The sequence below is a fragment of the Engystomops pustulosus genome, chromosome 6, assembly GCF_040894005.1.
Source record: "Engystomops pustulosus chromosome 6, aEngPut4.maternal, whole genome shotgun sequence".
NCBI classification, from domain to species: Eukaryota; Metazoa; Chordata; class Amphibia; order Anura; family Leptodactylidae; genus Engystomops; species Engystomops pustulosus.
The window spans coordinates 32,319,895-32,330,680 of NC_092416.1; the positions used below are offsets into that span (position 1 = coordinate 32,319,895).

A 10,786-nucleotide genomic window follows, 5' to 3' on the forward strand; every position below is an offset into this window, starting at 1 on the left:
TTTAGGTATAACAATTTTTGACTAGGCTCTCCTAATATTAAAGTAATGCATTTTCATTTGGTAAATTTATACCACTTTTTTACCAGTCTCTTAGTCAACTCTGTATTCTATCTAATCATTGTTTTGTTATCATTCATCACACATGGAATATCCATACAATAGAAGATAACACTGTGATTAGTGGGGGTCCGACCACTGGGATGCAAATTGATCAAGAGAATGAGGGTTGAGTTCACAGCGAGTGGTCAGGCATGTATTCTGATGCTCAATTCAGTTTTATGGAGTGCTGAGCACAGCGCTCGGGTGTCTCTAGCACTCTTATTCACTGTCTCTGAGAGTGCCGGAAGCAGCAGGAGTGAAGGAGGTGCTTGACGTGCTGCTTTATTCATAATTGAGAACACTGTGACACCGTTCTTATGGGTCCTTGCTTATGCGGTGGATAGGGGATAACAATAAAACTTGGTACAACCAATTTGATGGAACTCAAGGAGATCATACATTTCTCTTTTTAGATGACCACTTAAAGGTAACATAATAATTTTTTTTCTGGCTTTAAAGGTTGCAACCTTCGTGGGCCCAGTTACGGCAATACCGGTCTTACTATTCTCAGGCTTCTTTGTCAGCTTTAAAACCATTCCAACGTACCTGCAGTGGAGCTCCTACATCTCATATGTCAGGTAGGATGGAGGCCCCTTTCCATAAAAAAAAACATTTTTGTACATGCGCTCGTGTTTATACAATCACACACATATATACACACACATTTATGCAATCTTACATTTACATTTATACATACAGCATATACACATCAATTACACACACACATATAATATATATCATATAATTACACACAGTATATGCACACCATAAACACACATATACAGCATAATCGTCAATACGTGTACAGATTTTAGTTGTAAAAATCTGCTATTAAAATGGTACTGTAACATCCGTGCCAAAGTCCTCCATTCCCCGTAGAGTGTGGCTTAGGTGCCGTTAATTTCCATTGTGTCTGAACTGTGGCCTAAGTTGCTGCTATGTTGGGATTGATTAAGTCAGACTCAGCTGGTTCTACTAGTCTCCTTATACCTTTCCCTATTGCAGAGTATTATTGTCTTGCTATTCTCTGTATCCGACCTCTGCTACGTTACTCTACCTCTCTCTAGTGATTCGATTCTGTACCTTTGCCGTCACCTTGGTTTTGACCCGGTTATGTCCGACTCCACTTGTCTGTCTGTATCTGTTGTTTGCCCCTCAGTGTTGTGTATCTTCTAGTGTTCCCCAGCTTTCCCTGTGTCTCTTTAGTCTCTGCTACTGGAGTGATCCTGTCATCTGCTGAAGGCGGTGTCCAGGACCTCCTTTATATACCTGTCAAGTTCCATTACACCTTTCTGGTTCTACTAGTCTCCTTATACCTTTCCCTATTGTGGAGTCTTATTGTCTTGCTATTCTCTGTATCCGACCTCAGCTATGTTACTCTACCTCTCTCTAGTGATTCGATTCTGTACCTTTGCCGTCATCTTGGTTTTGACCCGGTTATGTCCGACTCCGCTTGTCTGTCTGTATCTGTTGTTTGCCCCTCAGTGTTGTGTATCTTCTACTGTTCCCCAGCTTTCCCTGTGTCTCTTTAGTCTCTGCTACTGGAGTGATCCTATCATCTGCTGGGGGCGGTGTCCAGGAACTGCTTTATATACCTGCCCAGTCCCATTACACCTTTCTGGTTCTACTAGTCTCCATATACCTTTCCCTATTGTGGAGTGTTATTGTCTTGCTATTCTCTGTATCCGACCTCAGCTATGTTACTCTACCTCTCTCTAGTGATTTGATTCTGTACCTTTGCCGTCATCTTGGTTTTGTCCCGGTTACGTCTGACTCAGCTTGTCTGTATATAGTGTTTGCCTCCCAGTGTTGTGTATCTTCTAGTGTCGCCCAGCTTTCCTTGTCCCTCTTTAGTGTGAACACTGGTCTGTGTACGATTTACTGTTGTAATAAATACCTGACTTTTAGAGTCCAGTATCCAATCTCCCGGTTAAGATTATGTATAAATCTGTTTTCCTTGTGTTTTACAGATACGGGTTTGAAGGAGTTATCCTGACTATCTATGGCATGGACCGTGCTAAATTACAATGCAATGAAGAACCCTGCACATTCCAGGATCCTCATAAAGTCTTACAAGAGCTTGATGTTGAGGATGCCAAACTGTATGTTGACTTTCTAGTGCTGGGAGTTTTCTTTATCGGACTCCGCCTTCTAGCGTACCTCGTGCTACGCTACCGCGTGAAATCGGAACGGTAGATGCCGGAGAAGGAGACTTCTTTCAGGACAATTATTCTGAATCTCGACATATGGTACAAGGACAGTCATCTATGAGTTCTCCCCATCTAAATTTTGTTGGTTCCCCCTTCGCCGTGTGATGTTTACATCCACCATGCTGAGACTTGTACTATGACATTATACATGTTCAGTTCATTTGGTGTGAAGGAAAGATGTTCTGCTAATAAGAGCATGTTTAGCATGTAAGATCCCTCCACGAGAAACGTTGTTTCTCAAAGGGCAACTGATGATCAGAACATGAGGTGTAAAATTTAAAGGGACCCTCCAGTCATCGGATCAGAACTGACATATAAGGCCGTAAACTACAAAGAGATACTTACCTGACATGATTTACCTCGGAGCTCGATTATTTAGCAGCTCATCTCCTTTACGGCAGAGCTTTGATCGGTGACTATGCATTAGCTACAGGACCTACAGGGAGTCGGATGTAGTTTGAGACACACCCCTATCTCCTCATTGGTTCAGGCTGCTGCTCAGTCCCTCCCCCTGCCGCACTGCCTTCTCTGATTGGCTGCTGTGGGTAAAGTCTGTCAAAGGTAAAGCATGGAGATCTATTCTATTATACAACAAGGGTCAAAGGGTTATAAATTACACATTATTAATTGCCACCGATATACCGTATATTTCGATGCCTGCTAAAACGTCTTGGATTATAAGGCGCACCTGATTATAAGGATGAATGACCAGCAGGTGGCAGACCTGTGCACAGTTCAAGGCAGCTGTTATATGTAAGTACGGTTCATATATAAGGCGCACTGGACTATAAGGCACACCTTTGATTTCAGAGAAAATCAAAGGATTTTTTGTGCGCCTTATAGTCCGAAAAATACGGTACTTTGTAATATTCGCCTTAAGGGAATGATTACATTGAAACACTGAAGAAAACTCTTTAAAGTTACACTGGAACGTCCCCAATTGTATAATTTTATTGCATGTAAAATTGTGTATGAATTCTTTTACTTAGAATTCAGATCATCTTGGTCCTGCGCCTTGATCTACATTGCAGCTATTGGACTAGGACACGATAAATCTTCCTTCATTTACATTGGCGTCTACATTATTATCCCTTTTTGCTTCGCCAAGTTCTCCCACATTACCCTTTATTACAATACTGCCAATTTTTTTTTATTTTGAAGTCTACATAAAAATGCATGAATTTTTCTACAATATTCTGGTGTATGTCCCTCTCCACACATATTCATGAGATGAGAATGCAACCATATAACCTATACAGCGCGGGCAACGTATGTTAGAAGACCATTCCTAAAGCAATATAAATGGTGACAATGATTCAATAGTCATTTTTGGTGTAATATATACTATCGTTTTTTTTTTAATTTGACCTCATCTTTCAACAAAGTTTGCAGAAATGAGTGTTTGAGGAATAACGGTGTTGCTGGTCATTGTGTAACTTGTGTAATATCATCTTTTTCTAGCTATTTCTGCATCTCTATGGTGCTGGGTGGAGACCTAGCTGCTGTGACTTACTCCATAGTGTGAATCACAGCAGCTAGGTCTCCTCTTCATAAAGCTTCAGTTTTATGCATAGTTTGTTGAAAAGTTAGCGAGCATTAATGGTGCCCACACAAATTAAGAGCAAAAGTTGCCAAACAGGTGTACTGCCCCATATGTGTATGGTGACTACATGGCGAGATCATGTTGGGGGGGGAACAAAATTATTGGTCGTGTTGAACTTCAACAGGTCCAATCTTTCGTTTTCGGGTGATATAGATGAGACCTGGCAGTGGCTTGTTCTACCCTTCCGATTTATAAGGCGCGCCAAGCCAATAGTGGATGTTTTTTTTTTTTTTTGTTTTTTTTTTGGAGGGTTTGAGAGGAATAGCTGTCAGGTATGGACACCTTAAGACATAATAATACTGAGCACATCTTTGGGTTTTACATGATCAGCATATCCTTAGAGCAGTCCATTGGTGGGTATCCAACTTTTGGCACCCCTCACAGGACAGCAGACTCTCGATGTTTGCTGTGGTCCATCTATCTTCACCACGTTCTGTATATTTAGTGGACATAGGACAGGGTATTAGATTGGCACAAAGCTGCACTACTGCTACTGGTCTGCAAGTAGTCAGATGGCTGCAGAGATTGCACAGATGCTGCAGCCCCTCAACTGGGGCATCAAGAGATATTGATGGTCCATTTTACGGATACTGATACTGGAACACCCCATGAATGTTCTCATCCCATGTTCTTCTTGATTCTTACCAAACCAATACATTGGTCCTTAAAATGAAGCTGCTATTCCGCGTTACTATAAATAGGGCAATCTCTGAAGACCACATACTATCATTACTTCTTCGTAACACATCCTGATCATGTTCATGTTTAAGATTTCTAACCACCATTGACCTCGACGTGGAGAAAGAAGCCAAATCATTTCCATACGAATGTGTCCATTGCATCTGGATTTATGTACGCGGATACTTTTCTTTTTTGCAATGTGTTTACTGTCTGGTTACTCCTCCACTGTTCTAGGATGTAAGTGACAACGTAGGACGTGATACCTCCACACAATGTTAGATTTAAGAAGAACATTTTTAAAAAACTAGAACTGTTATTGGTGCAAGATATAAAGGGACCGAAATGAGAAATTTTGTGTGAAGGAGAAAGTCGGATGATGCAAACCGTCGATGGTTTGACGTAGACTGATTGTAGCGTATTGTGCTGCCGTACAATGCACAGAACCTGGGATCTACCCTAGATTCAATCCACTGATGCACTCCGGAGATCTCATCCTGTGGATGCGTCTTTCATGGCGAATGAAATGCTTTCAGGAGAGCACTCGCCCTCTTTGCTGCTCAAGAAGGATTTAAAAGTATCTTTTAACATATTAAATGAAACTATATCAATATATGAATTACTTTTTGGAGTGATGTTTTTATTTTCGCACAGTTCCGAATGTGTTGGCCAAAGCACTCACGTTGTAATAGTTATATCAATTAAGTACACCCTATAATCCTACAGTGTTGACCCATAAGAAGCCAAAAATAATCCAGTGGAAGATGTGTAATGGCCCACTCAATAGGGCATTGGGAGCTAAACCCGCTCCCTTTAAAGGGAACCTGTCATCCGGGACTTCATTTTCACTAAAGACAGGTTACAGAAGCCCATTACAGCTGCATTGCACATATGCCTTTCTACTCTCTCTCAGCATTTGCATTACAATATACACTCACAGGCCACTTTATTAGGTACACCATGGTAGTAACGGGTTGGACCCCCTTTTGCCTTCAGAACTGCCTCAATTCTTTGTGGCATAGATTCAACAAGGTGCTGGAAGCTCCTCAGAGATTTTGGTCCATATTGACATGATGGCATCACACAGTTGCCGCATATTTGTCGGCTGCACATCCATGATGCGAATCTCCCGTTCCACCACATCCCAAAGATGCTCTATTGGATTGAGATCTGGTGACTGTGGAGGCCATTTGAGTACAGTGACCTCATTGTCATGTTCAAGAAACCAGTCTGAGATGATTCCAGCTTTATGACATGGCGCATTATCCTGCTGAAAGTAGCCATCAGATGTTACAGGGTACATTGTGCTCATAAAGGGATGGACATGATCAGCAACAATACTCAGGTAGGCTGTGGCGTTGCGTTGCCCAAAGAGTGCCAAGAAAATATTCCCCACACCATGACACCACCACCACCAGCCTGAACCGTTGATACAAGGCAGGATGGATCCATGCTTTCATGTTGTTGATGCCAAATTCTGACCCTACCATCCGAATGTTGCAGCAGAAATCGAGACTCATCAGACCAGGCAACGTTTTTCCAATCTTCTACTGTCCAATTTCGATGAGCTTGTGCAAATTGTAGCCTCAGTTTCCTGTTCTTAGCTGAAAGGAGTGGCACCCGGTGTGGTCTTCTGCTGCTGTAGCCCATCTGCCTCAAAGTTCGACGTACTGTGCGTTCAGAGATGCTCTTCTGCCTACCTTGGTTGTAACGGGTGACGATTTGAGTCACTGTTGCCGTTCTATCAGCTTGAACCAATCTGCCCAATCTCCTCTGACCTCTGGCATCAACAAGGCATTTCCGCCCACAGAACTGCCGCTCACTGGATGTTTTTTCTTTTTCGGACCATTCTCTGTAAACCCTAGAGATGGTTGTGCGTGAAAATCCCGGTAGATCAGCAGTTTCTGAAATACTCAGACCAGCCCTTCTGGCACCAACAACCATGCCACGTTCAAAGGCACTCAAATCACCTTTCTTCCCCATACTGATGCTCGGTTTGAACTGCAGGAGATTGTCTTGACCATGTCTACATGCCTAAATGCACTGAGTTGCCGCCATGTGATTGGCTGATTGGAAATTAAGTGTTAACGAGTAGTTGGACAGGTGTACCTAATAAAGTGGCCGGTGAGTGTAATTGTGAGTTATAACCTACCTTGCACCCTGACAGAATCATCTGTGTAGTCCCAGGGGTTGGGCTTTGGTTTGGATGCATTTCAAAAAACATGTGACTTGTCTGTGCTGTTCACTCCTCAGCTCCCAGCTTTGTGCTCCTGTATAGCTCCTCCTTCCCCCACTGATGTTATCTCACCAGGCTTTGAGTTCTGTGAAGGAGCAGGAGGGTGGAGCTGTACAGGAGCACAAAGATGGAGGCTGAGAGCTGAGGAGTCTGCAGCACAGACTCGTCAGATGTGTTTTTTTTTTAAATGCATCCAAACCAAAGCCCAACCCCTGTGACTAAACAGAGGATTCTGCCAGGGTGCAAGGTAAGTTATAACACACAATTATACTCTAATGCTCAGAGAAAGGCAGATTTGCAGTGCAGCTGTAATGGTCTTCTGTAATTTGTATGTATTGAAAATGGAGTCCCTAGTGACAGACTCCCTTTAAGTTCCTATATGATACTCTGTCATCTACAGGGTAACTAGCTATCTTCAGGGATTTATTTCTTGGCATTTGCCGCCATCTACTGCTCACATTGTATTATAATAAAGGAAAACTACCTTATTTTACACACCCGGATTGCCTGAAAAAAAAAAAAAGACATAAAAAGCAGGCCGGGGCGCAGGGATGCATTGTCCAGTGCTCCTGGCTGCTAATTATTCATGCCTCCTATGTCACATCAACTCCTTCTGCAACATGGGAGAGGGAGGTATGTGTCACGCAGGAGGCATGAATTAATGCTTGTTGTCACCTCTTCCTCCCAGCGCTCTGGCCTGGTTTTTAGTCTTTTTTTTCAAATGATCCCGAAGTGTAAAGATTAAAGACAAGCACCGGGATCAAGAGGATGTTAGGTGAGTATGCTTAGTTTAATTCGGCTTAAAGGTATTGGTAGTTTTCCTTTAATCCTGATCTGCACCGAGCTCCACAATTGGTTGGATTTCTGGGACTTGTTTTCTCTAAGTGTAAAATATGCCCCCTACATATTCTGCAACTACAATTAGGGTCTGGGTACTTTGTTAGCCCCAGAACTTATGAGCCTTTTGGTTGTCCTGTACTATACTCGGAATTTCTTAAAGGGATTGTACCAATATGTACGGAAGAACAGCTAACGACGTAAGAGGGAGTGGCCCACACAACCTCCCGTTTGGCACAACACTCATTCACAAACATGAAAGGCTCAGAGACTCGTTTTAATAGCCCCAGTGAAACACAGTTTTGTAGACTGCCACCAGCTTAAATATAAGATATACCATATATAATCGAGTATAAGCCAACACGAGTATAAGAAGAGGCCCCTAATTTTACCACCAAAAACTAGGAAAACCTAATGACTCGAGTATAAGCCGAGGGTGGCAAATGCATTGGTCACAGCCTCCCAGTATATAATCAGCCAGCCCCCTTTAGTATATAGCCAGCCAGCCCCTTTAGTATATAACCAGCAAGCCCCCTGTAGTATATAGCCTGCCAGCCCCCTGTAGTATACAGCCTGCCCCATGTAGTATACAGCCAGCCAGCCCCATGTAGTATACAGCCAGCTCCCTTTAGTATATAGCCAGCCAGCCCCCAGGAGTATACAGCCAGCACCCTTTAGTAGCCAGCCAGCCCCCAGTTTGCCCAGTACTTTAAAAAAAACAAACTTACATACTCACCTTCGGGTGGTCCCGTTGTTAGGTGCGGCTCCCTGATGCTCGGTGCAGCTCTTCTTCAGTCTTCTCCGCAATGCTCCGCTCCCCGCAGCTCCTTTTCTGTCTTCCGTCTGCTGTAGCTGCAACACACTATGATGCGGCTGCTGATCACGTCATAGTATGCGCCGGCCGGCAGAGCACATGGCCACGTCTCTGCCGGCTGTTACAGCAGACAGAAGAGGAGCCACGCGGAACAGAGTATCGCAGAGAAGACAGAAGAGGAGCCGCGCCAAGCAATGGGGCACCAGATGGTGAGAATTTTTTATGCCGAGAAACTCGGCTTAGCACGAATATTTACCGTACGTGTAACAGGATAATATCGAGCCAGAAACCAGCCGTATACATAGAGAGGGAGACAAAGCACAAATTAAAATAAATTAAATTTAGATATTTAATGGCCTTAGAGGCACAATAGGCATATTAATATATACACAAGCGACATGTATGTCACACAGAGGAGAGGACAGATAAAAAAAAACTACAGGTTTTAGTAGAATCAAGTTACACATGAACAATAAGTCTGGATAATTACTGGATCTTGTGTTGCAGCACTAGGAGATGAGTGACGTGTGAGGTTACAGACAGGTTTCTCTGGTTAGATGGTCAAAGCAATCTACCCACAGAAGACAATAAAGGGTCACGTGCCCTGAGATTTTAACCACTGTATTGGACACTCCCTACCTGCCCCTTGGAGGGTGATAGGGTTTCTCCCCCTGGGTTGGTCATCTCCAGCAGATTCTGGAAATGATGCACCATAACTCCCTTATGAAGTTATGTCTTAATAGTCTGACTGTCCTACTTGTGTCTCTGATGCACAACCCCCTGTTGGGATAGATGTCCTAGACTGCTAGTAAGGAAATATCTTCTGCCCAGACCTGCAACTACCCTGCAATATGTTCATGTTCCCCTATCCACTGGATCCCCACAGATTACTAGAACGGAGCGCTAGCGATCCAGAGAATGGCCGTTCCCTTTCTCACAAATGGATTGAGTGGCAAGTCCTGTTGCTCAATTCAATAGTATGGTAGTTTCTGAAATTACCGAGCACATCACTCCTCTATCTCCGGCACTCCCAATCACTTTCTATGTAAGGGCTGGACACAGTGGCAGATTAAGTGTCCCATGGGCCCGGAGCTATTCACACGACGAGGGCCCTCACAGCCTCCAAACCAACCCCGTGCCCCGAGGCATAATCTTCTCCACCCAACGACACCACCGTAAGCCAAACTGGCTTCCCTTTACAGAAATGTCCACAGCAGAGCCCCCCTTTACAGAAATGTCCACAGCAGAGCCCCCCTTTAAAGAAATGGCCACTGCAGAGACCCCCTTTACAGAAATGGCCACTGCAGAGCCCCCTTTACAGAAATGGCCACTGCAGAGCCCCCTTTACAGAAATGGCCATTACAGAGACCCCCTTTACAGAAATGGCCACTGCAGAGCCCCCCTTTACAGAAATGGCCACTGCAGAGCCCCCCTTTACAGAAATGGCCACTGCAGAGCCCCCCTTTACAGAAATGGCCACAGCAGAGCCCCCCTTTACAGAAATGACCACTGCCACTGATATGGCAAGATCTGTGCAGCGCTGCAGAATCTATTGGCGGTATACAAATAAATGAATTATTATTATTATTTTATTAATTATTTGCCTATTAACAAAATTAAAGGGGTTGGCCACTTTTCAATGTCTGCATGGATTTGTACCTGTGTCTTTGCCTCCTGTGAGAGCTTCCGCCTTTCCCTGTTCTCCCCATGCTGCCCTCTGCATGTATACACAACTTCCTGTTTCTCACTTCCTGTCTGTCCTAAGGGGAGCCTCCAGTGTGTGTTTTTTCTCACTGACAGACACAGGGAGAGGGGAGGGGGGAGCAGGATGAGTCATAAGCTCCTACTGCAGGACCCTCCTATTTATCAGTGCTCAGACTAGTGATGGGAATTATGGCTCTTCTTAATGAGCTGGTTCATTATGCTATGCTTACTTAGAAGAGCCGGCTCTTCTGGCTCCTGAACGGCTCCCTATTACATGTATAATAGGGAGCCTCACGCCAGCCAGTACCCCCACTCCACACCACTTTTAACCCCATTGTATTGGGTTAAAGGGGGTGTGGTGAGCCAGTTAGGGGTGGGGTTAAGCGAGCCATTGGCTCACTAAGGGGAGCAGGTTCCTGTCATTCACGAAAAAGAGCCAGCTCTTGGAGCCGGCTCATTCGGGAAAGACACAACACAAGCTCAGACATGTAAACAAAGATCCCATAGAGTGCAAAGAGAGTCTGCACACACCAATAAAGGAAGCATCAGGGATGATTAATGAATTGATAAACATTCAGGGATTATTATTAAGGCATGAAAGGCAC

General features: G+C 44.0%; 1 protein-coding gene across 3 annotated transcripts in view; it reads left to right on the forward strand.

Moving 5' to 3' along the window:
• The window catches only part of ABCG4 (ATP binding cassette subfamily G member 4), a 45,748-nt gene extending 40,545 nt beyond the window's left edge, over positions 1–5,203 (forward strand). For 2 of the 3 annotated variants that reach the window (XM_072155580.1, XM_072155579.1), the window contains 2 exons: positions 559–677; positions 2,070–5,203. In XM_072155580.1, coding sequence (XP_072011681.1) covers positions 559–677; positions 2,070–2,295 — 345 coding nt within the window. In that variant the 3' untranslated portion in view covers positions 2,296–5,203. The remainder of the gene's footprint in view (positions 1–558; positions 678–2,069) is intronic. The other variant, XR_011856414.1, reaches the window with a different exon arrangement.
• The last annotated feature ends 5,583 nt before the right edge of the window (positions 5,204–10,786 follow it).